Genomic DNA, 24,184 nt, shown 5'->3' with positions numbered 1-24,184 from the left:
AGAGACATTTGCTTTAAAAATATCTTCAATAATAAGATCCTATTTTGGATGAAGAAGGAATGGAGATAAATATGAAAACATCTTTTTCTTTTTTTGATAAAATACAGTAAGGACATGTTTCCAGGTTTAAAATTAATGAAAATATAAAAAAGAAACTGGCTCCTGTTGCCTTGAGCCTAGTTCTGAGGTTCTGGGTCTGATCTGGGTGCAGACAGCGTGAGTTGGAGGGTGTCCTTGCGTCACAGCTCGACTGTACGGAGGCTCTGCTTCCCATCTAAGGCGTCTGTCAAGGTCTGGCTGCCTGGGGAGGCTTCTGGATCCGTGACCGCTGCCCCCTGGGGGGCCGTTCTCCCTGCACAGGAGCCCCGGCAGGAGCCCTCGGCCAGCCAGCGTCCTGGAGGCCCTCACACCTGCCCCTCGGCGGGACCTCGGGGGCTCCCGTCCGGGGCCGCCCCCAGGGGTGCTGCGCCCGCGGGCGTGCCGGACGCCTGCTGACACACACACTGGTGCGGGTCACCGAGTCTTTGCCCCCCGCCGGGGTCCGTGTCGGTGCTGCTGTGCCGGGCGGCCTAGGCCTCGTGGGAGGACTGGGAGCTCCCCCGGAGCAGCAGGGCGCGGTAGGTGGGGGAGCTGAGGAAACGGGGGTAGGAGTCCCGGTGCATGAGCGTGTAGATCTGCAGCTGCGCGTCGTCGAAGGTGTGCGCGGACGGCTCCTGCATCTTCTTGTTGATGCCTTCCCGCACCCGGGAGTCCAGGCTCACCTGTGGGGCAGGACGCGGGGTCAGGGGCCCGGGGTGTCCCGCCCTCCCCCCGCCCTCGGTCCCCAAGGCGGTGCACCTCCTTGGGGGACAGGATGGACACGTAGTCCTCGTAGATGAGCCTGGCCTTCTCGTCCACCACGTGCTGGTTGGCCTCGGCCTTGAGCTCCTCGCACGCCAGCCAGAAGAGCATGTTCTCCTCGCTGTACTCCGTGCGCAGGAACTCCCGGAACACGCCGCGGCCCGCCGGGCTGTGCATCAGCTTGTCGAACGACTGCGCCCAGCTCCGCACCTCCTCGGGGCTTGGCGTGGCGCTGTGGGCAGTCCCACGGGGAGTCAGGCCCGCGCCCCGCCCGCGCCCCCGCCCCGCCCGGGCCGCGCCGGCCGCACCTACCACGCCTCACAGCTGGGCAGGGGCTGCAGCTTGTTGTCCCGGGAGGCCCGCCACGCGCGCCGCCGCTCCTCGTTCCTGGCGCAGACGGAAGGTGGCACGGCCTGCCCGGCGCACCCGGCCTTGGCCCACGCGTGTGCGCGCACGGGCCCAGACGCGGGGCGTGAGGGCGCGGGCTGGGCCGCAGCCGGGCAGCCCCCACCCCCACCCCCGGGACCCAGGCTGCACTCCAGCCCCGGGGCTTCACCCCTTCCTCTGTCTCCCTGGCCGCCCCCCCCACACCCAGAGGCGCTGCTCCTGCCGCAGGAAAGCCCCTGCTGGGCCCTGCCTGCGCCCGTCTCTCCCCGGGGTCACGACCTCTCAACCCTAGCTCCACACAGGCCTCGGTTCCTCTCCTACCCCACCCGCTGGACCCCACAGCCGAGTCCTCTGCGAGGCCCGATTCACGGCCCCGGCCCCGCTCAGGCCTGGGTGCTCACGGCTCAGCGGGTCTCCCTCCAGGTCCCCACAGCGCCCGAGTCGGGCCAGGCCTCTGTGGCACGTGCACGCCCCCGACAGCCCTCCACGGGCCACAGAGCTGGTGACCGCGGGGCCCACCCTAGGGAGCTGCTCGGGACGCTCTCCCCCTCGCCCCCAGGCCGGGGCCCTGCTCGGTGTCCCCCAAGGGCTCCTTGCTCCGTAGGCCCCCGGGGCCAGCTCCGGCTGAGCACACACGTGGTGGCCTGGCCAGGTGTGCGCACGACACACCCTTGCGGGAGCCGCCGCCACGAAGGCCCACACGGCGTCGGGGCAGTGGCCACAGTCAGCAGGCCCGGCAGCCCCTGCGTGAAAGCCGTGGGCGGCAGAGGCGTCCTGCCCTCGGGTGGCCCCTGGGAAGGCACCGGAGGATCTGTGGGCAGGACGCTGGGCCCCAGGTGTGTACCCCCTCCCCTCCCCGCTCCCCACGTACCAGGTGTGTTCACCCCTTCCCCGTCCCCACATACCAGGAGCAGCTGCAACAGCAACACCAGCACAAGCAGCAGGGGTTGCGGCTGGGGGCAGCCGGGGGGGCCGCGTCATGACTGGACATCGAGGGGGGCCGGCCTGCCTCCTCTGGCCCTGCGTGCTGGCGACACAGGGGCCTCCTCAGCTCCAGCCCAGACCTGGGGCCTGCACACCTCCCCCCGACTCCCCTGGTGTCACCCTTCCGGCCTCCCAGGCAGTCGAGGGTCCCCCAACTCCTCGTCCCCCCGCCCCGGTTCCCACAAGGGGGCAGAGGCAGGGGTGGAGGTGGTGCACCTGCTTCTCAGCCTCATGCGGGGTGGGCATGGGTGGGTGGAGGAGGTCGCCCGGGCTCCGTGGTGCTGGCTCCGGGACCCTCACCACAGCCTGGGGGTCTGAGAAGAGAGGTGGGGGTTCCCGCTGAGAACCTGAGACGACAGTCTCTACTTGCCTCTCCCTCCGCCCAAGAGCCCGAGGGGCCTGCTCCCCTGCCCCCACCTGCACCGGGACAGCGAGCAAGGGCAGGGGCGGTGAGGCGGGGCCAGACAAGATCTCCACAGGAGGTTCTGGGACACCCCCGTTTGCTCGGTCCCTGGGAAGCCGGAAGTCTGGGTTCCTCTTTCTTGGTTTCCGGCTCCTGGCCCCTCCCAAGGGGGCTGGGGGGCCCCAAGAGTCTGGGGCTATCAGCCTAATGCTCCCTCCATTCTGGGTTTTCTGTAGGGAGTGGGCGAGGTGGGGAGGGCTTGCCCCCCCAGGTGCCCAGATCTGCCCTCGGCCCCGTAGGGTTCCAGCCTGTTCGCAGCTGCCCAGCCTGCAGCCTGCGTGTGGGGCAGGACTTGAGGGTCTGGGGATGTGGGGAACGCAGCAGGGCACGGTGAGGAGGGCCAGGCGCCTCGTGGGGATGCAGGGGTCCTGAGGCCCAGACGCTGCCCCTGGCACCCCAAGCCCCAGCGGGCACCTTACCACACCCAGGGCCTCCCAGCCTCCCTTCCCCCAGCCCCACCAGGCGGTGGAAGCCAGCACAGCCTGGGGTGCCAGTCAGGGAGGGGAACGGGGAGGAGGGCAGCAATGGGTCGGGGTGTCCAGCTCCCAGGGTCAAGGTGCGGGATCCCCAGAGGGGGTGCGGGTCAGCATTGTTTACAATGCCTGTGCCCACGTTTCAAGGTGCAAGCGTGCAGGGGGCACTGGGCCCTGAAGCCCCCAGCGGGGGTGAGGAGCCCGAGCAACCCCCCCCCCCCCCCCCCCCCCCCCCCCCCCCCCCGTCCCCGAGGCCAACCACGGATCCCAGAGTCCATGCGGATCCCAGAGTCCACACCGGGGTGGCCGATCAGTGCCCCGGGGGCAGTCTGAATGCTTTCCCACCATGGCACCTGCCTCTGCCTGCCCTGGCCGGGGTGAGGACCCCAGGGCCCGGCTGCTCCCCCGCACGGCCTTTGTGACCCCCCATGCCTGCCCCCACCCCCGTCCTGGTGGCCAGCAGGCTCAGGACTTGCTTTCACTTCGTTTTCTCGTGTAATTATCACATCACCCCTGGGCCTGTGGCCTTTCAACCCCCGCCTGGCCCACGTGGCCTGCTGGCTGCTGGGGTCTCACAGGTGGGAGGGAGGGAGCGGCGGGGATGCCAGGGGCGCCGGGAGCCGTGCTCAGAGGTGCAGGGCCTGACTCAGGCACGCTCAGGGCACCCTTGCCTCCGGGGCCTGGGCACGCAGAGGCCCTGCCCTGACCCAGATCTAGGGCAGAGTGTGGGGTCCCCTGGGCTGAGGGCCCTGGCCAGCTGCCTGCTTCCCCTGAAATTGTGGAGGGGGGACCCTCAAACTGGGTCCCAGCCTGCCTTTCCTTCAGGGGTCAAGCTTGTAGGGAAGGGAAGGGGTGTGGCAACCCCCAGGTCTGGTAGCCAGGCAGAGAACTGCTCTTCCTCCTCCACACCCCTACCCGCTGCGAGTGGGGGCAGGGCCCCATCCCACTCCACTCCCTGGCACCCCAGGGCTCTGCTCTGAACTGGAGCAGGGGCCCGGTCTCAGGGCGCCCACGTGCCGGGGGTCCTGGAGTGGATGCCTACACCGCCCCGGGCTGGTGGGGTCTCCTGTTCACCCGCTGTCTCCTGAGGTCACACGGGGTGTGCACAGGGCTCCTGCCCCTCCGCCTGGCAGCTGGAAAGGGACTCGGTCCCCTTTCCCAGCCCTTGGGCTCTGGCCCCCAAGTCTGGGATGGGGGAGGCTGGACGGGCAGTGAGCCTGGCCTCTGGGGACCGAGGCTCCCTTGGGAGCTGCTGCTACTCTGCTCCACAGAAGGAAAAAGAACGTCCCTGAGCCCGCCCAGTCCAAAAAAAGAATAAGAAAATGTGACAATCCCAGAAAAAAATGCCATAACCTTTAGGCGGAGGGTTGACAGGGGCGCTTCCCCTGCTTCTGGCGCCCGCCTCCCCTCGCCGCCCCCGCCCCCGCCCCAGTGATGGGTGGGGCAGCCCCGGCCTGGGCCCGACCTCCGTGGCCCGGGGGACCCTCGCCCTCGCCCTCGCCCGCCCCCAGGCCGCGGGGCCGCCGACCTGTCTCCCTCCTCCGCTCCCCGCCGCGGGGTCTGCCGGGGGGCGCGGCTCCCACTCCGGGCCCGACGCCCCCGGGGCCTGGCCGCGCGCCCCACTCACCGTCGCCCGGGGCGAGGCGCGGGCGGGAGGGCCGGTTCCGCGGGGCCCCACCCGCTGCCGAAGGGCGCTGCAGCGACCCGGGTCCGCGGGCGCGAGGCCCTCGCGGGTCTGGAGGCGGCGGGAGCCCGGTCAGCCCGGAGCGAGCGGCTGCCAGGCGCGGGGCGGGGGCGCGCAGGGCGTCCCGCCGGGCCCTCCCCGCCGGGCCGGGGGCGGGAGGCGCGGAAACCGGGGCTCTTCCGGCCCCCCCTTGAGCAATCACTTCCCCGGCTCCGAGCTGCAGAAAGGGGAACCCGCGGCGGCGCCCCCTCCCCCCGCGCGGGGCACCGGCTCCGCTCCCGCCGCCGCCCGGGTCCACGTGGGCCCGCGGTCCCCGCGGCGCGGTCCGGGCTCCAGCCCCCGCGGCCGCCGTCCCCCCCCGCGCGCACTCACCGGCCGCGCTCCCGGCCCCGCCGCCGCCGCAGCCCCGCGCAGAGGTCCCGCCGCCGGCCGGGGAGGGGGCGCGGGCCGCAGTGCGCAGGCGCGGGCCGCACTTCCCCAAAGCGCGGGGCCGGGACTTCCTCGCGCGGGGAGGCGTCCGGCCCGCCCCGCCCCGCACCCCCGCCCCGCCCCCGCCCGGGGCGCCGCGGCCTCCCGAGGAGGCGGGTCCCCGCACCTGCAGCCCCGGGCGCTCCCGCGGGGGCCCGCGCCCGCCCTCCCGCCGCCCCGCGCCCCAGGGGCCCTCGGCCCTCCCCCGGCCCCGGTGGTCGGCGCGCCCCGGCCCGTGTCGAGGGGCCCGGCCGCCCCCGCCCCCGCGCCCAGGCCCCGCCGCGGACCCAGTCACTAAGCACAGCGCTCCGGGACCCCCACGCGGAGGGCCGACCTCCCACGCGCCTCGCTCGGCGGTGATGGGTGCCCCAGAGGTGGGCCCGGCTGCGCGCACGGACCGCGGGAGCCTGGGCTGGAGGTGCGCTGGGGGGGTGCCGGGGTGCTGGGATGCGGGGGTGCTGGGATGCTGGGGTCCCGGGATGCCAGGGTGCTGGGATGCTGGGGTGCCTGGATGCCAGGGTGATGCGGTGCTGGGATGCCAGGGTGCTGGGATGCTGCGGTGCTGGTGTGCCAGGATGCTGGGATGTCGGGGTGCTGGTGTGCCAGGGTGCCCGGATGCCAGGATGCTGGGGTGCCAGGATGCTGGGATTCTGGGGTGCTGGGATGCCGGGGTGCTGGAGTGCTAGGGTGGTGGGATCCTGGGGCGCTGGATGCCAGGGTGCCGGGATGCTGGGGTGCTGGGATGCTGGGATGCCAGATGCCAGGATTCCGGGATGCTGGGATGCTGGGGTGCTGGGATGCTGGACTGCTGAGATGCTGGGGTGCTGGGGTGCCAGGGTGCTGGGATTCTGGTATGCTGGGGTGCCAGAGTGGTGGGATGCTGGGGTGCTGTGATGCCAGATGCCAGGTTTCTGGGATGCTGGGGTGCCAGGGTGGTGGGATGCTGGGGTGCTGGGATGCTGGGATGCTGGGGTGCTGGGATGCCAGATGCCGGGATTCTGGGATGCTGAGATGCTGGGTTGCCAGGATGCTGGGATGCTGGGGTGCTGGGATGCCAGGGTGCTGGGATGCTGGGGTGCCAGGGTGGTGGGATGCTGGGGTGCTGGGATGCAGGGGTGCTGGGATTCCGGGATGCTAGGATGCTGGGGTGCCGGGATGCAGGGGTGCTGGGATCTCCGGGTGCTGGTTTGCTGGGATGCTGGGGTGCCCGGATGCTAGGATGCTGGGGTGCCGGGATGCCGGATGCCAGGTTTCTGGGATGCTGTGGTGCCAGGGTGGTGGGATGCTGGGGTGCTGGGGTGCTGGGATGCTGGGGTGCTGGTATGCTGGGGTTACAGGGTGGTGGGATGCTGGGGTGCTGTGGTGCCGGGATTTCAGGATGCTGGGATGCTGGGGTGTTGGGATGCCGGGGTGCCGGGATGCTGGGATGCTGGCGTGCCGGGATGCTGGGGTGCTGAGATGCTGGACTGCTGAGATGCCGGGGTGCTGGGGTGCCGGGGTGCTGGGATGATGTGGTGCTGGGGTGCTGGGATGTTGGGGTGCTGGGGTGCCGGGATGCTGGGATGTCAGGGTGCTAGGGTGCTGAGATGCTGCGGTGCTGGTGTGTTGGGATGTTGGGGTGCTGGTGTGCCAGGATGCTGGGGTGCCAGGGCACCGGGATGCCGGAATGCTGCGGTGCCAGGGTGCCCGGATGCCGGGATGCTGGGGTGCCAGGATGCTGGGATTCTGGGGTGCTGGGATGCCGGGGAGCTGGAGTTCTAGGGTGGTGGGATCCTGGGGCGCCAGATGCCGGGGTGCCGGGATGCCAGGGTGCCAGGATGCTGGGGTGCTGGGATGCTGGGGTGCTGGGATGCTGGGGTTACAGGGTGGTGGGATGCTGGGGTGCTGGGGTGCCGGGATTTCAGGATGCTGGGATGCTGGGGTGGTGGGATGCTGGGGTGCTGGGATGCCGGGGTGCTGGGATGCTGGACTGCTGAGATGCCGGGGTGCAGGGGTGCCAGGGTGCTGGGATTCTGGGATGTTGGGGTGCCAGGGTGGTGGGATGCTGGGGTGCTGGGGTGCTGGGATGCCGGATGCCGGGATTCCGGGATGCTGGGAAGCTGGGGTGCTGGGATGCTGGACTGTTGAGATGCCGGGGTGCTGGGGTGCCGGGGTGCTGGGATTCTGGTATGCTGGGGTGCCAGGGTGGTGGGATGCTGGGGTGCTGGGGTGCTGTGATGCCAGATGCCAGGTTTCTGGGATGCTGGGGTGCCAGGGTGGTGGGATGCTGGGGTGCTGGGATGCTGGGGTGCTGGGATGCCAGATGCCGGGATTCTGGGATGCTGAGATGCTGGGTTGCCAGGATGCCGGGATGCCGGGGTGCTATGATGCCGGGATGCTGGGGTGCTGGGGTGCTGGGGTGCTGGGATGCCAGGGTGCTGGGATGCTGGGGTGCTAGGGTGCTGTGATGCTGGGATGCTGGGGTGCCAGGGTGGTGGGATGCTGGGGTGCTGGGGTGCCGGGATGCAGGGGTGCTGGGATTCTGGGATGCTGGGGTGCCAGGATGCAGGGGTGCTGGGATCTCCGGGTGCTGGTTTGCTGGGATGCTGGGGTGCCCAGATGCTAGGATGCTGGGGTGCCAGGATGCCAGATGCCAGGTTTCTGGGATGCTGTGGTGCCAGGGTGGTGGGATGCTGGGGTGCTGGGGTGCTGGGGTGCCAGGATGCCAGGGTGCCAGGATGCCAGGATGCCAGGATGCTGGGGTGCTGGGATGCTGGGATGCCGGGGTGCTGGTATGCTGGGGTTACAGGGTGGTGGGATGCTGGGGTGCTGTGGTGCCGGGATTTCAGGATGCTGGGATGCTGGGGTGGTGGGATGCTGGGGTTACAGGGAGGTGGGATGCTGGGGTGCTGGGGTGCCAGGATTTCAGGATGCTGGAATGCTGGGGTGGTGGGATGCTGGGGTGCTGGGATGCCGGGGTGCCGGGATGCTGGCGTGCAGGGATCCTGGGGTGCTGAGATGCTGGACTGCTGAGATGCCGGGGTGCTGGGGTGCTGGGGTGCTGGGATTCTGGGATGCTGGGGTGCCAGGGTGGTGGGATGCTGGGGTGCTGGGGTGCTGGGATGCTGAATGCCGGGATTCCGGGATGCTGGGATGCTGGGGTGCTGGGATGCCGGGGTGCTGGGATGCCGGGGTGCTGGGATGCCCGGGTGCTGGGGTGCTGGGATGCTGGGGTGCCAGGGTGGTTGGATGCCAGGATGCTGGGGTGCTGGGATGCCGGATGCCAGAATTCCGGTATGCCGGGTGCTGGGGTGCTGGGATGCCCAGGTGTTAGGATGCTGGGGTGTGGGGTGCCGGGATGCTGGGGTGTCATGGTGCTGGGGTGCTGGGATGCTGGGGTGCCGGGATGCCAGATGCCAGGTTTCTGGGATGCTGGGGTGCTGGGATGCCAGATGCCAGGTTTCTGGGATGCTGGGGTGCTGGGGTGCTGGGATGCTGGGGTGCTGGGATGCCAGATGCCGGGATTCTGGGATGCTGAGATGCTGGGTTGCTGGGATGCCGGGGTGCTATGATGCCGGGGTGCTGGGATGCCAGGGTGCCGGGATGCTGGGGTGCTGGGATGCCGGATGCCAGAATTCCGGTATGCCGGGTGCTGGGGTGCCGGGATGCTGGGGTGCTGGGATGTCCAGGAGTTAGGATGCTGGGGTGTGGGGTGCCGGGATGCTGGGGTGCCATGGTGCCGGGGTGCTAGGATGCATGATCAGAGCGGGAGGATGGTGCTGGCGGCGCTGTGGGGCAGGGGCACCGGGAGATTGTAGGCCAAGCCCGAAGGGAGCGTTGGATGCCGTCACGGAGGTGACAGGCCTCTGGGGGCCGGGGAGCCCCCTCATGTGTGTGCCCAGGGACCCTGGCCGGCATGCCCGCAGAGCTATCTGGCAGCCGAGTGGACAGGCTGGCCCGGCCCAGGGAGAGGCTGGAAGCCTGTCCAGCCGGAAGTGGCTGCTTCTTACTTAGCCTCGGTCACCGTCGGGGGAGGCAGGTCCTCAGAGACAGGCCAGCATCTGTCACACAGCCAGTCTGATCCCACAGTGACTGGCGTGGTGTCTCCACCCACCTCCTGAGAAACGTGGGGGGCGACGGACGGTGGGGGGAGGTCGGCACACCTCTCCCCCTCGTGCCGTTCATTGTGCACTCCCTCCACCCTCCCGACACTGTACGGTCACCGGCCACTCCCCTGCACTCCGCTCCCCTCGCCCCAGCCCTTCTGGATCTCCTGCAGCTTCTCTGGGGAGTCTGTCCCTGCACAGAGCGTACCCCCAGTCCACAGGAGGAATCCAGACGGGCTCGGCAGAATCTTGGTCAAAGCCATGCAGCAGGTGATGGTCCGGGACTTGAACCCAGGACCCTCTGTCCAGGACGTGAGTGTGAGTCCAGCCCCGGGAATCTACTTGCTCCCTCCGTCTCCCGGAGCAGAGGCCTCCCCTGGGCCCCACAGAAATGTCCTCAGCCACCTTCCCTGGCCTTCTTTGCAGAGCTGGGCGCCTTCCCTCGTGCCAGCTCAGTGCCCCCTGCTCAGCTGCCTGTGAGGCCACGCTCTTGCTGGGCTCCTCCGCGGGGCTTTGTGTTCTTGCCTGATGCGGAGTGACCACACCCGTATGGGGCCCTCTCCGCTCGCTCACAGCCCAGGTGAGACCCTGAGGTCTCTATTTTAAAGAGAGAGAAATGGAGACTCAGAGAAGTGATGAAACAAGCTGTGCGTTTACCAAACAGATGAACGAGGTGGTCAGCACGTCCCCAGGACACAGTGCTGCGTCCCGGGGGGCCAGGGCTGCCTGTCGTCCTGGCCTCCACTCCTGGACGGCAGGAAGCGTCTCCTTCCCCGCCTGCCTGTCCTCAGCCCAGGCCACCTGTTCTCCCTCTGTTCCTCCTTCCCCAGCTCTGCGTCCCCCCCACTGCCCCCCCCTCCCTCCCAGAGCTGCCACGGACACCAGCTCCACACACGGTTCTGGGCTTGCATCCAGGCCAAGGACAGTGATGGCACAGGAGGTTGCGGGGTACACAGGGAGAAGGGCTGACGGAGGGCCACTCACAGGCCTCCCCGGCAGGGGTGGGGGCTTGTCTGCATCCCTATAGCGCCCCTGCTGCCCCCACCTCTGCCGCTGCCTAGGGACTAGGAGGGAAGAGAAGGGAGACGTGGCCGGTTCTAGGCTCTGCAAAGCGCTCGTGTCAGAGGGAAGAGTAAGTACCCACGGGAAGATCTGTCCAGAAGGTTGGGAGAGCCTTGGGTTCAGAGGGTCTGCAGGACGTGGACTGGTCAGAGTGGGACCAGGCTGCTTCCCTCGTGTGTGTGCACGTGTGTGGGGGGATCGAGCAGAGCTGACGGGGTCACTCGGGATGAAAAGGTGCTTTTCTGTCTGGAGACATCGGCGCCTTCCTGACGGGGTCTCCCTTTCTGCCCCAGTTGCTGTCCTTGGAGGGCCTCGCGGGCACAGCTGTCCACAGAGGCTGTGCGGTCACTCGTCCTGCCCAGTCTGTCACCCTTCTCTGGGACCCCTGATGAAATGACCGACAATCTGGGGTCCCACTTGGGCCCCACTCTCACCCTGAGGTCGCCCTAACTGCTGGGGTTGTGACGGTTGCCCAGCGAGACTCTCCCTCCTGGGGGCTCTCATAGGCCCCAGGGCAGCAGGTGGGGGCGTCCTCCGTGAGTCTGACACCTTGTCCATCGTCCCCCACTCTGACATGGGATGTGGATGTGGGGAGGCAGCAGATCCATCCTCTCCCCTTCCCTCCTGGGAACCTGGAGCGAGGCAGCACAACAGCACAACGCCGAGGGGGCTTGGACAAGGGCTCTTTATGCGGGAGCGTGGGGGCGCCGGCCCCGTGGGGGCGCGGTCAGCGTGGGAAGATGCTGCCCTCGGCTTTCTCCTCCAGGATGGTCTCCACGCGCCTCCTCTGCGGGTGGGACGGGCGGCGCCAGATGACGGGCGGAGGCGGGGACCCCCCTCTCCGCCCCGCCCGGGCCTGCGCGCACCTCCTGGCGGTCCAGGGGGTCGGGGATCCGCGTGGGCTTCAGCTGCGGCGGCAGGAGCAGCTCCAGCCGGATGGCGGCGCGCGCGGACTCCTGCTGCTGGATGAGGAGCGAGATGGCCTCGGCCTGCAGGTGCAGGGTGGGGGCCGGCTGTCTCTGCGCCCGCCCCCCCCCTGCAGCCCGGCCCGCGCCCCCACCCTCCCCGTCCTGTCCTTTCCTCCGGCCCGGCCCGGTCCCCGCCGCCCCTGCCCTCTCTGACCCTCCCGCCGCCCCGCTGCCGCCCTCCCCGTCCCCCACCCCCTAACCCTCCCGCCGCCCCCCTGCCGCCCCCCCACCCCTCCCGCCGCCGGCCTCACCCGCAGGCGGATGTAGCGCAGCCGCAGGGCGCGGATCCGGCCTCGCGCCTCGGCCGCCTTGAGGACGCCGAGCAGCAGGTCCTGGCGCACCGCGGGCCCCTCGAGGGGCCGCCCCCAGGCGCGCGGGTGGGGCATGGCCGCCCGCCCCTCCGGCGATGGGGCCGCGCCCGGCCCGGGGGGCTTCGCCTGGGGCGCCCGCCTGGCGCGCTCCTCCGAGGACGTCCCTTCTCTGGGCCCCCGCGGGCCCCCGCGTCCCGCCCCCTTGGCCGCTGGCGCCGGCATCTGGGCCCTGCCGGGAAGATGGGTCCCCCTGGGCACCCGCGGCCCCCCCGCCCGGCGCCCGCAGCCTCCGCGCCTTTCCTTTCCTCTTCTCCCAGATTTATTTCTTTACTGGAGGAGCGAGGCACGGGCTTGGGGGCGGGGGCGGGGGGCGCAGGCTGAGTCTTCAGCAAACCCGGGCTGGCGGGGCCCGTCGGCCTCACCGCGGAGACCGCGACCTCCGCACCCCGCACCCCGCACCCCGGGCCCTGGCGCGTGTCCTAGTTACCTGCGGTCGCCAGGAGCCTCTGATCCAGTGGTTTCAGGGAATTCCTTTTCTGCCCACGGGCCGACGACGCCGAGAGCCGGGAGCTGACCTCTGGCCCTACCCAGGGTGGGGACCGTGTTACACTGACCCGGGTGTGGCTTGGGACTCCCTCCCCACTGTCCCGGGACCCTGCGTGTGCCCAGCCCCGTGTCTGCGGTCGCCCCTCGCTGACCCCCCGCAACGTCAGGGCTGCCCTCCTCTCCTCTCCTGTGCTTCTGCGCAGCCCTGGCCTAGGCCCGCCTGCCTCAGGGTTCGGGGCTGGAGACCGAGCGGCTGGGCCGTGGGCGGGGCGGGCCCGGTGTGTGCGGGGAGGCTGCAGCAGAGGGGGCGGCCGGCGGGACCTCCCGGCCTGGCCCCTGCTGGCCTCCGCCGAGGAGCGGAGCGCAGAGCCCCGCCGGGCCCGCAGCGGCGGGGGAGATGCCCGCGGGTCCTGGCTCAGCCCACAGCGCCTCGGGCCCAGAGCCGCCCCGAGGCGCCATCCCCCCCGCCCCGGCCCAGCTCAGCCAGGCCCCTGCCCCTTCCGCGTACCCCGTGCGCTCCCTTTTCTAGGGTCCCAGCCCCGCACGCAGCCCAGACTCGCTGGGGCTTGTTGACGCGGTTGCCTGGCAACCAGGAGTCCTGCCCCTCCCTCCCGGCGGGGCGGGGCCGTCCCTGGGGGCGCAGCGTGGGCGGAGCCAGCGGCCAGGAGGACGGGGCCAGTGTCTGGGTGGGCGGGGCCAGCGTCCTGGAGGGCGGGGTCAGCGTCCGGGTTGGGCGGAGCCAGTGTCCGAGAGGGGCGGGTCATTGTCCGGGAGGGCGGGGCCAGCGTCCGGGGGGCGGGGCCAGCGTCCGGGGGGCGGGGCCAGCGCCCAGGAGCTCGGAGCGCGCCCGCGGCCCGGGGCGAAATGCCCGAGCTGTCCCCGCCCCTTCCAGGCTGGAGGAGATGACCGCCGGCTCTCGCAGCCCGGGGCCCTTTCTTTCCTTCCTGGGGAGCCCCAAACATGCTCTTCTGGGGTCTGTGGGCCCAGCTTCCGGGCTGGAGAGGTCTTCGGGGCTGGTTTTTGGGGCAGAGGGCCCCCCCCATTACGTGACCCAAAAGTGCTCCCCCAGCAGGTGTTGTTCCGAGGAAATGGAAACTGGGGCAGCGCTCAGGACCCCTCAGCTCTTCCAGTGCAAGTCTGGGTCCCACAAGGTCCCCGAGCCAGGTTTTGCCAAACCCCATATTTCTGGGTTCCTGAGTCCTGGCACCTCGATTTCTGTGATCTGTTTGTGTATTTGTTCATTTCATGATACTTTATAACCAATCTACTTCTCAGTTTATTCTGTAACTCAGTCATGCACTGGTCAGTTTGTTCTAGAATCCATGAATTCACATGCTCGCTCTCGTTTACATTAGTGCGTTGAGTCCATAATTTGCCAACATGCGGTGACCCCCACGGTGCCGAGGCAACTGTCCCCTTCACTCATGGATGTGTGCCGAGGGCAGTGGGGCCTTCTTGGGAGTTTGGGGCCTGTGCCCCTGAGGGGGCAACTGTCCCGGCTTTGGTGGGGGCATCAGCTGAAGTTCTGGGATTTGTGCAGGAGGTTGTTGATTGCTCACGTTGTTTTCGGAAGTTTGCTCTGGTTTCCTGGTGAAAAGGTCAACTATGACGTCATATCCCTGTATCCCAGGGCCTCACCAGCCCCAAGCTCCATAGAACGACTGTCCATCCTTCCAGCCCCCAGCCTTTGCCCCTTCCTGCCCAGCATGGGCCTTTGGGGTGTGGCCTGGGCCTTGGGATTCAGCGCCAAACTTGGGGCTTGTTGAGGACAAAGATCTCTGGGATCCAGAAGCAGTGAGGGCTTAGGGAGGCTGACCTAGCAGGCCACCTTCTCCAGGTAGGCCTCCTGGATAGGTACGGCCCAGGCAGGGGCTGCTTCTGGCTCAACTCTGTGCTCCCACCCTGGTGTGTTCTGGGAGACAGGTATCTGGGCTCTCCTCTCAGCTTCCTAGGTCTGGGACAGCAGGGAAGGGAAATTTCCTGCTGGCCCCTGGCAGTGGAGTGGGTTTTATGGGGGGAGTGGGGGCATGCTCTCATGTGAGAACAGGCTTGTAACTTTCCCTCTGTTTTTGTAGGATTCTCCTCCTCCCCGATCCTCAGATTGCTGCTCATACAGTTCATGTTCCTAGAAATACCTTCTTCTATCTTCTCCCCACACCAGGCGGTTCCTGGGGGGCAGGGGGGACGTCATTGTCATCCCCGTGCGTCTGGGCCCAGCCCCTGGGGGGTACCACGCGGCAGGTGTCTTCCATCTGCTTCTGTGTCCAGGATGCATGGGGTTCTCGAGGGCTCATGGAAATGCTGAGTTCTAAAAGAATGTTGATTGGCGCCAAAGCCTGAAAATAAAACCCCGAAATAGAATCGAAAGCTGTATCAAATGACTACGAAATTTAACGTAATATTGAAAATCCCCATGTGACTCAATTCTCCGGTCACCGTATATAACGATGATAAAGTCAAAATCACACCAAGTATTATTGGGCTGAAACTCAGAATTGTTGACATCCTGCCTCTTGTTTTTTTTATATATATATATATATTTTAAATTTTTCTTTATTTATGATAGTCACACACACAGAGAGAGAGAGAGGCAGAGACAGGCAGAGGGAGAAGCAGGCTCCATGCACCGGGAGCCCGACGTGGGATTCGATCCCGGGTCTCCAGGATCGCGCCCTGGGCCAAAGGCAGGCGCCAAACTGCTGTGCCACCCAGGGATCCCCTGCCCCTTGTTAACAGCACGCACGGCTGGGAACTCACCTGCTGGAGCGGCTGTCCTCTGGGCCGTGCCCGCCGGGCAGGGGGCGAGGCAGGTGCAGATGCAGGGGAGTGGCCAGGGTGCCTGCCTGAGGTGTCTGGGCTCCGACTCAAGGGCAAGGGTGAGGTGCATCCGACCCACTTTGTGGTGTGAACCTCAGGGCCCCACGGCCTGCCGCGAGCGCCTGTGACTCCCGGGAGCAGCCGGGCAGCGGTAAGCACAGTTTGTGGACACACGTTCTGTGCCGTCGTTCCCGTGAGCTGCGAGCTCGGGCTGTCCTGGGTGCTCCGTGATGTGGGAAACTTCCTTCCCCTCACAGCCCACGGGCGAGTCCTGGGAGCAGCAGGGTGCCCTCCGTCCGCGGGCTCGGCTGCCTTGCTGTGGACGCTTTGCCGAGGGCACACGGGCCATCAGCCGCCGCCCAGGTCCTGTGCGTCTGCTTCTTTTTAGAGGGAGAGGTGGGGGGCGACGAGAGAGCGTGCGCCCATGGGGGGGGGGCAGAAGGAGAGAGGAGGCGCCAGTAGGCTCCACACTCACACGCAGCTCGACGTGGGGCTCGACCTCACCACCCCGAGATCGTGACCTGCGCTGAAATCCATGGGTGGCGTACCGGACAGAGCCCCCCGGGCCCCGAGGCTGCTGGCCTGCCGCGATTCCTTTGGGGACGTCCTTTACCTCCGCCTTGGCTGGCGATCGGCCCCGAGGGGCGTGCCGCCGAGGGGTCTCAGGCTGAGGGCCCGCTGGACGGCAACACATGATCTGTTCCCAACAGTAGCGGGACCCCTCCTTGTTTCCAAGGTGCCTGGGTGGCCGGCGCTGTCCCCACCCGCTCCCAGCTTGGACGGGGACCCTCAGGCTCTGCGGCTGCCCACGGGCTGGCCGCGAGCTTTCATAGAACCACCTGTGTGCACCTGGCCCCACGGTCCCACGTCACCTGTGTTCTGTGCTGCCTGCATGTGATGTGTGTTTGAGGGTGTCCTGCTTTGGCCCCGGGCCCCTGGCAGGACGTGTCCCCTGCTGTCCTACGAGTGACACATGAGCCCTGGGTCTTACCCTGGCTGCTGGGGGGACCAGAGGCCCCGGGCCATTTCCTCTGTGCCACTGGCTCCCTCGTGGGAGCCCCGTAGGGTCCAGGGCTGGGCCACTGTCCCCCAGGGTGGGCAGTCAGCATCCCAGCCTGGCCACCCACTAGTTGGGTGACCAAGTCTGTCCTTGGCTAAGACTGTTCCTACGAATGGCCAGATATCTGCCTCTGGCTATCCTGCGTGCCAGGTCCCCTGGGTGCACTCCGCTGACGTCTTTCCGGACCAGCCTCACGGCTCCCCTTTCCCGGCTCCCCTTTCCCTCGTCTGTGCCTGAGGCTAGATTGCAGGGAGGAGGGCGTGGGCGCCTGGGGGGAGGCAGGGCCTGGGGTGGGCTGCTCAGACCCCAAGGGCGCGGCAGGGGGAGGGAGGCTACAGGAGGCTGAGCCTCCCCCGGCTCCTGAGGTCAGCGGGGTCACGCTTCCAGCGTCACCTGGAGAGTGCGGTGCACACGTGTGCCTCCTGGGTGTCTTCAGGCCTTGTTCTCTCCCGCCACGCGCGGGACTTGAATGCACATGGTGTGAGCTCACCTGTGTGCGTCTGTGCGTGTCTGAGCACGAGCCTGTGCTTGTGTGTTAATTTGTGTGTCTGGGGGGCATCTTCGTGTGTGTTTGCAGGCATATGAGCCTGTGTGTCCGCGTGAGTGTTTCTCTGGACGTGCCCCGTGTCTGCACACGTGTCCCTGAGTCGGCTGCGGTGAAGATGCAGAGGTAAGTCCTGGGGGACGGCCTGGGATGCTGAGTCCTAGGGCGCCTGCTTGCTCCGTCCTCTCCTGATTTGCCAGGTATCCTAGCAACGCTGCTGCTCGTCGCCTAGCAACCAGGTCCCCATCCTTGGAGATGGATGCTCCCAGCAGGGTCTGGGCTATAGGGGTAGAGCCTGTGCAGGAAGAATGACCCCAAGGCTTCGAGGCTGGTGACTCGGCTCAGGGGTCACCCTCATGGCCTGGGAAGCACCCTCCCAGTGCTGGGAAGGAGGCAGCTCCGTGGGAGCTGTTGGGCTGCTTGGGTGCCAGGGAGGGTGGCCCAGGCTGTGAGGGAATGATGCTCAGACGTTGCTCTGGGGCCCAGGTGTGGCAGGGACGCCCTCCGTGTGTCTCAAAGGGGTGCACAGATCTGGGTTCCAGCCCTGTCTCTGCCCCTTTGACGGGTGGCCACACAGTGCTGAGGCTGGGTGCTCCTGTCCCAGAAGGTGACAGGGTGGTGGGGAGGGAGCGCTCAGGCTCACGCTCACGCTCACAGTGGGCAGGTGGAGCACACAGAGGTGCCCAGGAGCACAGCACAGTGTAGGCACCTGCTCGGCTCAGGCTCTGAGCCCTGGGGCTGGCTGTCCCTATGTCCCCCGCCCACGGGCTCCCCGGGGAGTGGAGTGCCAAGCCAGGCGGGTCTGCGTCCACCCGAGGTCCCGGTCTCTGCATCTTGTGTGCATCTCCCAAGTCTCCGCCCGCGTGTGTGGCGTCTCTGGCCCGGGTCTTGGCGGTGTCCTTGGGTGTCTGTCCCCTGACCCAGTCCCGCGTGCGTCTGTGTCCTGTGTCCGTGGGCCCGAGCCTGTCCCTGTCCTTCAGCTCCGTGTGCGCCGGGTGCTGTGGCCTGGCGGCGACACCCCCCTCGGCCGTGGCCCCTCCTGCTCCGGCGCAGTCTCCGCCCCCGCCCCCCACCGACCACGGGGCTGCGGCGTCTGCTCGTCTGCTCGCGGCTCCAGAAGGAGCAGCTGCTCCCTGGGCTGCGCTCCCCCTGCGCTCCCCTGGCTCCCCCGGCTCCCCCTCCGGCTTGGCTCCGGGCTCCCCAGCAGCCCCTCCGGCCCCAAATCGCCAGCCCGGATCCCTGCGGCGCTGCCAGTGCTGAGGCTGCTCGGCTCCCACCCGTTGCAGGTAAGGCCTGGGCTGTGGCGTGGGTGTGGACCGGCGGGGTGGGGGGTGGAGGAAGAGGAAGGGGGCGGCTCGCCTGCACCCTGCGTCCCAGGTGTTTCTCGGCGTCTCTGTCCCTTCTGTGCCCCTGTGTGCGTGAGGGCAGGTCTGCGCCTGTGTGTGCGGCGTGTGCACAGGGATGGCGGTGTGTCCACGGTCCCCGTGGGTGGGCGCGTGTCTCCGCGTGTAACTACATCCGCACATCCCACGTGGGAGTCTGCAGGCCAGACCAGACCGTGCCCTTGTCCACACGCCTGCCTCTCTCTGTCCCCAATCTGTGCGTGTCTGCTGTCCCCACGGTGTGTACATGTGCGTGTGTCTGGGGCTGTCTGGGGGCGCCGCGTGCCTGCGGGGCCGCCTCCGGGCTGGGTGAGGGCCGGGTGCTGCGGTCATGTGTCCTATTCTCTCCCAGGTACCTAGTGGCCTTGCACACAGGGAGGTGGTGGCATGGAGTCCCTCTTCCCTGCCCCGTTCTGGGAGGTCCTCTACGGCAGCCACCTGCAGGGCAACCTGTCTCTCCTGAGCCCCAACCACAGCCTGCTGCCTCCCACCCTGCTGCTCAACGCCAGCCACGGTGCCTTTCTGCCCCTTGGGCTCAAGGTCACCATTGTGGGGCTCTACCTGGCCGTCTGCATCGGGGGACTGCTGGGGAACTGCCTCGTCATGTATGTCATCCTCAGGTAGGCTGGGGACCTGCCGAGGTCCCCTCCTGGTGAGTGCCACCTGCTGCAGAGGGGACACAGGCTGGGGCTGTCTTAGGTGGGCTTGGCAGCTAGAGATTTTTCACGATTCCCATTCAATTTTTGGTCATCCTGTCAGGCAAGGGCAGGGGCAGGGGCAGGGGCAGCGTCCGGGTCCACACGGAGGCCCTGCATGCTCGAGTCTTCACGGCTGGGGCACCTGACTGGGGGAGGGGATCAGCTCTGCCCACCCCAGTCCGGCCGGGAGTGGGGTGCAGCCGTGTCCCAGATGGAAGGTCACCCTGACTCCCTGATCTGAGCTGCGGGCCACCCTGGGAGGGGCTCACGGCTGGCACAGCGACCCGGGAGGCGGCTCTGGCGGCCTGTTGCAGGGACCGCGTGGCCAGGTGCCCGAAGCCCCTTCCCTGGGGCCCCAGGGCTCCGTCCTGGCTGGAGTCGGGGCTGACTCAGCATCTGCTGGTGCTCAGAGTGGGGAAGCCCGTGGGATCAGGAGCGGTGGCCCGGCTGCAGGTAGGGGGACACCACAGGGGGACAGTGTGAGGACGTGCATGTGTGTGTGTGTTCGTGTGTACATGTATGTACAGCATGCACACACACGTGTGAATGCACATGCATAGGTGGGCACAGAACTGTTGGTGCCCACACACGGATGTACGAGAGTGTGTGCACACAGGAGCTAGTGTGGCACATGGTGTACACGCATGTGCACACACATACATGCATGCAGGTGCACCCCAGGCTGGACATGCACACATGAGCACGTACACGCGAGTGTGCACACCATGAGCGTGTGGACGTGGACGTGTGCAAGGTGTGTGTTGGTGTGTCCGGTGCACATGCTTGCACAAGGGGCGGGGGAGAGCTGCTCTGGGCCCAATGCTGAGCTCCAGGGGCCAGGGCTCGCACGCCCCTTTGCGTCTGGAGGTGCACAGGCCTGCCGTGTGTGAGACGCGCCTCCACCTGGGTGGCCCTGTTCACTTCTCCTTGTCGTTGCCTCTCCGCCTCTGTCCTCTGCACTGGGCGTCAGCACCTGGAGCCACGTCCTGATCAGAGCAGACAGGGGCGCTTGTGTCGCCTATGGCGGTCCTTACACGCACGGCCGAGCGGCCACGGGCACGAGGGGCAGCGCTGCGCATGCTGGGCCCGCACTGGGTGGGCTCCTCAGGAGGCAGAGACCCCAGGCCCCCCGCCCTGCTCTTTCTAAGAGATTTTATTTTTAAAAAATTTTTAGAATTTATTATTATTTTTTTTTTGAGATTTTATTTTTTAAAGAGGGGTTTTAGGTTCAAAGCAAAGCTGAGAGGAAAGGACGGAGGTTGCGCAGACTCCCTGTGCCCTGCGGGCTCATCCCTCCTGAGCCCCAAGCCTCCGGCACCCCCGACCCGTCTCCTGTCTCCAGAATGTCATGCACCCGGCATCACAAGTGTGCAGCTTTCTCAGATTGGCTCCTTCCCCTTAGTGATATGTGCTCAGGACTTCTCCGTGGCTTTTCATGGCTCCTTTCTTTCTTTCTTTTTTAAGATTTTAAAAAATTCATTCATTTCAGAGAGAGAGCAAGAGAGCACACAGGAGAGGAGGGTGGAGGGGCAGAGGGAGAAGCAGCCCCCCCCCCGCCCCCTGCCCCCCGCCAGCTCATTTCTTTTTATCACTAAATAGTGTTCGATTTCCTGGATCTACCAGTTTGCTAATCCGTCAGCTACTGAAGCACGTGGCGGTTGCTTCCAGGGTCTGGCAGTAATGACTACAGCTGCTAGAAACATCGGTGTGGGGGCGCCTGGGGGGCTCCGTCAGTGACGCATCTGCCCGCGGCCCAGGTCCTGCTCCCGGGGCCTGGGAGCCTGCGGGCCCTGCGTTGCCAGGCTTCCCCCGTCTCTGCCCATGCCCGCTGCTCCTACGCTCCCGCTCTCTCTCTCAAATGAATAAATAAAAAAAAAATCTTAAAAAATCCATGTGTAGGTTTTTATGCAGATACAAGTTTCCACCTCCTTTGGGTTATTGCCGGATCTTATGGCAAGATTATGTGTAGCTCGGTGCGAAGCCACCAAACCGTCTCCCGAAGCGGCTGCCGCATTTTGCTGCCCCACCGGCGACAGTGAGGGGTCCCGCGGCTTCCCGCCTCCCCAGGCTCTGGCGTCCGCGCTCCGGGTTCTGCTCACTCTGAGTGTGTACTAGTATCTCACTGCTTTAGCTGGTGACGTGTCTGTTAACGTCTTTGCCCCCCGCCCCTCCCCCGTTCCCCCCCCAGAGAGAATCCCAAGCAGACTCCCTGCTGAGCGCAGAGCCCAGAGTAGGGCTCCACCCCAGGACCCTGAGGTCGGGATCTGAGCTGAAACCAAGGGTCAGACTCTCAACCCACTGAGCCACCCGGCGCCCCTGTTTTCTCACTGCGACTTTTAGGAGTTCCTTGTATATCTGGGCACAGTCCTGCAGCAGATGCGTCTCTGGCAAATCCTTCCTCCCGTCTGTGGCTGGTCTTCTAGCTGGCTTGATCCTCTGCCTTTTTACCTGCTCTCTTCAAGACCACTGAGGTCACCTGAGCCTGTGTCCTCCTGCTCAGAGCAGGGAATCCAAGCAGCATTTTTGAAATCTTTTTTTTTTTTTAAGATTTATTTATTTATTTATGGTAGACATAGAGAGAGAGAGAGAGAGAGAAAGAGAGAGAGGCAGAGACACAGGCAGAGGGAGAAGCAGGCTCCATGCTGGGAGCCCAACGCGGGACTTGATCCCGCGGCTCCAGGATCGCGTCCTGGGCCGAATGCAGGCGCTAAACCGCTGCGCCATCCAGGGATCCCCGCAGTTTTTAAACCTTTTTTTTTTTTTTTTTTGCATTTTTGAAATCTTAAACGAGATAAAGTCTGTGCGAAGAGCTCGGCATAGGTGTCTGCCATTGTGGGGACCCTTGCTGTTATTTGGTCATAATTCAGGCCCGTTTGTGCATATTCCAAAGATGCAGAACTGACCCCAGATTCCTTTGTGGCAGCTTAGCTGACATGGAGCATTGTCATCTCCGGTGTTGCCGCTGCCCACACCACCACCGCCTCCATTATCACTCCCGCCCCGACAGCCTCTGTCATCACCACGACCATTGCTGCTGTCTCCACCGCCACCTCCACCGCCTTCACTGCCACCTGATTGTTACCACCATCAGCACAGCCACCGCCACCATAATTACCACCTGCCCTGCCACCATCACCACTCTCACAACTCTTAGTTCATTCGACAGATATTTACTAAGCAGCCATCCCGTGCCCAGAGCTGTTCCTCCGATACAGCCAGACCTCATTAGCTCCCCTCCCAGCCCCGTCGCCACTTCCTGTCTATCCCTAGACCACAACATGGCCTGGGAGGGCCGTGGATGTGCTCTTACAGACTTCGGAGCCCTTAGAAGCCTCTGGTGTCTGTAGGGCCAACGTTGTAATCCGTGAGGGGTCTTCAGGAAGACTTGAAAGGGAGGGAGGAGGGCAGGTTCTTTTTCTTGTGATTCCGGGCCCTTTGCTCCCGTGTGGAGTCCGATGCATGCTCCACTACCCTTCACACCCAGCTTTTCCAGAGTGGACCGGTCTTTGGGTTTGGAACCCTTGTGTGTGCCGGAAGTACCGCTGCGCCCAGCTCCATGCCCTTGGGCTGGGCCCAGGAACCCGCCATCTCGCCAGGGTCTCAGAGTGGGTGCCCCTCATGGTGGCAGTAAGAAGGGCCCTGGTGGTCCGGTCCAGCCAGGGGGACCGGGTGAAGCCTTCCCTCTCCCCGTGCTCTCTGCAGACACACCAAGATGAAGACAGCTACCAACATCTACATCTTTAACCTGGCCCTGGCGGACACTTTGGTGCTCCTGACATTGCCCTTCCAGGGCACAGACGTCCTCTTGGGCTTCTGGCCATTTGGGAACGCCCTGTGCAAGACGGTCATTGCCATCGACTACTACAACATGTTCACCAGCACCTTCACGCTGACCGCCATGAGCGTGGACCGCTACGTAGCCATCTGCCACCCCATCCGCGCTCTCGATGTCCGGACGTCCAGCAAGGCCCAGGCTGTCAACGTGGCCATCTGGGCCCTGGCGTCTGTCGTCGGCGTTCCGGTGGCCATCATGGGCTCAGCACAGGTCGAGGACGAAGGTCAGTGGGGGGCCCCCTTCCCCAGTGCTGCTGTCCCCTGGACCCCAGACGGTCCCTCCCGGTTCACCCGCCCGGCCCTGCTTGTCTCCCTGCAGAGATCGAGTGTCTGGTGGAGATCCCCACGCCCCAGGACTACTGGGGCCCCGTGTTCGCCATCTGCATCTTCCTCTTCTCCTTCATCATTCCCGTGCTCATCATCTCCATCTGCTACAGCCTCATGATCCGGCGGTTGCGCGGCGTCCGCCTGCTGTCGGGCTCCCGGGAGAAGGACCGGAATCTGCGGCGCATCACGCGGCTGGTGCTGGTGGTGGTGGCCGTGTTCGTGGGCTGCTGGACGCCCGTCCAGGTCTTTGTGCTGGTCCAGGGGCTGGGCGTGCAGCCGGGCAGCGAGACTGCAGTGGCCGTCCTGCGCTTCTGCACCGCCCTCGGCTACGTCAACAGCTGCCTCAACCCCATCCTCTACGCCTTCCTGGACGAGAATTTCAAGGCCTGCTTCCGGAAGTTCTGCTGCGCCCCTGCCCTGCGCCGGGAGATGCAGGTGTCTGACCGCGTGCGCAGCATTGCCAAGGATGTGGCCCTCGCCTGCAAGACCTCTGAGACGGTGCCGCGGCCTGCATGACTAGGCGTGGACCTGCCCATGGTGCCCGTCAGCCCACAGAGCCCGTCAACGCCCAACACGGAGCTCACCCAGGTCACCGCTCTCTAGGCTGACGCCCAACCTGAGTCCTGAGCATTGCAGGCTCGTGGACTTCACTGTGGCCCCAGGGGGCCTGGTGACATCATGGGACAGGTCGGACTAAAGCTGCCCTCCTGGTACGGAGCAGAGAGGGGACACAGGACCCATGAGCCTGCATGGCTGGCCGCAGCCCAGGCCAACGCCTTCCACCCCATGGACGCTTCTGGCCTCTCCCCTCCTGTACCCTGCGTGCTCTTGGTGTCCCACACCTGGGGGTGTAGCCGCAGCGTGCCAGGCCTGTGCCCTTTGCTGTGTGCTGGCTGCATGGAGCCGGACGGCCCCCCTCGGGGCAGTGGGACGAGCTTGGAGCTGTCGAGATCGCTGGTAGGCATCTGCGGGCAGCCGGGCTTGACGCTGCGGAGCCGGGCCTGCCTGGGCCTCCACCGCTGTCACTCCTCGTTCCCGCTCTCGCTTCTGAGAGGTTCCTCCGTGGGGCTTTCCGCTCCAGAAGCACAAAGAACTATCAGAACAGGTGTGGCTGTCCGGGTGTGCAGCGGCGGCTCAGGACCCCCTCGGGCCACGCTGCTGTTCCCTGTGTCCCGGCTTGGCTGCTCAGTGCGGGGCGGCAGGGCGCCCTGCCCTGCTCTGTCTGGGGGTCCATGGAAGTCAGGGGGCAGC

The 24,184-nt window shown here is 66.2% G+C and overlaps 4 protein-coding genes across 14 annotated transcripts; 1 reads left to right on the top strand and 3 right to left on the bottom strand.

The window, feature by feature from the left end:
• Positions 1-72: 72 nt before the first annotated feature.
• Positions 73-5,328, bottom strand: RGS19 (regulator of G protein signaling 19). Of its 6 annotated transcripts, none has more exons than XM_041733145.1 (6): positions 5,204-5,328; positions 2,428-2,525; positions 2,133-2,254; positions 1,153-1,227; positions 838-1,072; positions 73-761 (listed from the first exon to the last, which is right to left on the bottom strand). In XM_041733145.1, exons 2-6 carry the CDS (start codon positions 2,455-2,457, stop codon positions 570-572), a joined length of 654 nt encoding a protein of 217 aa, XP_041589079.1. In that variant the 5' UTR covers positions 2,458-2,525; positions 5,204-5,328; the 3' UTR covers positions 73-569. The 6 variants fall into 6 exon arrangements, with proteins under 6 accessions (XP_041589079.1, XP_041589080.1, XP_041589081.1 ...); XM_041733146.1 differs by lacking the exon at positions 5,204-5,328 and adding an exon at positions 4,775-5,189; XM_041733147.1 differs by lacking the exon at positions 5,204-5,328 and adding an exon at positions 4,676-4,695.
• On the bottom strand, positions 4,503-9,013 carry LOC121478268 (collagen alpha-1(III) chain-like). Its single transcript, XM_041733210.1, has 3 exons — positions 8,830-9,013; positions 6,451-7,311; positions 4,503-5,722 (listed from the first exon to the last, which is right to left on the bottom strand). Exons 1-3 carry the CDS (start codon positions 9,011-9,013, stop codon positions 4,503-4,505), a joined length of 2,265 nt encoding a protein of 754 aa, XP_041589144.1.
• Positions 5,608-23,449, top strand: OPRL1 (opioid related nociceptin receptor 1). 4 transcript variants are annotated; one of them, XM_041732179.1, is made up of 6 exons: positions 5,608-5,717; positions 16,726-16,818; positions 17,673-17,978; positions 18,427-18,694; positions 22,475-22,830; positions 22,926-23,449. In XM_041732179.1, the coding sequence occupies exons 4-6, from the start codon at positions 18,462-18,464 to the stop codon at positions 23,447-23,449; spliced, it is 1,113 nt and encodes a 370-aa protein (XP_041588113.1). In that variant the 5' UTR covers positions 5,608-5,717; positions 16,726-16,818; positions 17,673-17,978; positions 18,427-18,461. The 4 variants fall into 4 exon arrangements, with proteins under 4 accessions (XP_041588113.1, XP_041588114.1, XP_041588115.1 ...); XM_041732180.1 differs by having other exon boundaries at positions 5,630-5,673; XM_041732181.1 differs by lacking the exon at positions 5,608-5,717 and adding an exon at positions 11,397-11,441.
• Positions 10,285-12,859, bottom strand: LKAAEAR1 (LKAAEAR motif containing 1). Of its 3 annotated transcripts, XM_041732185.1 has the most exons (5): positions 12,780-12,859; positions 12,213-12,308; positions 11,666-11,954; positions 11,313-11,435; positions 10,285-11,233 (listed from the first exon to the last, which is right to left on the bottom strand). In XM_041732185.1, exons 3-5 carry the CDS (start codon positions 11,945-11,947, stop codon positions 11,174-11,176), a joined length of 465 nt encoding a protein of 154 aa, XP_041588119.1. In that variant the 5' UTR covers positions 11,948-11,954; positions 12,213-12,308; positions 12,780-12,859; the 3' UTR covers positions 10,285-11,173. The 3 variants fall into 3 exon arrangements, with proteins under 3 accessions (XP_041588119.1, XP_041588117.1, XP_041588118.1); XM_041732183.1 differs by having other exon boundaries at positions 10,285-11,435; XM_041732184.1 differs by having other exon boundaries at positions 10,285-11,435; positions 11,666-11,947.
• Positions 23,450-24,184: the final 735 nt, after the last annotated feature.

The sequence above is a fragment of the Vulpes lagopus genome, chromosome 18 (genome assembly GCF_018345385.1).
Source record: "Vulpes lagopus strain Blue_001 chromosome 18, ASM1834538v1, whole genome shotgun sequence".
In the NCBI taxonomy this organism is placed as follows: Eukaryota; Metazoa; Chordata; class Mammalia; order Carnivora; family Canidae; genus Vulpes; species Vulpes lagopus.
Note: the sequence above shows the minus strand (reverse complement) of the source record. Positions and strands in the feature narration are given on the sequence as shown.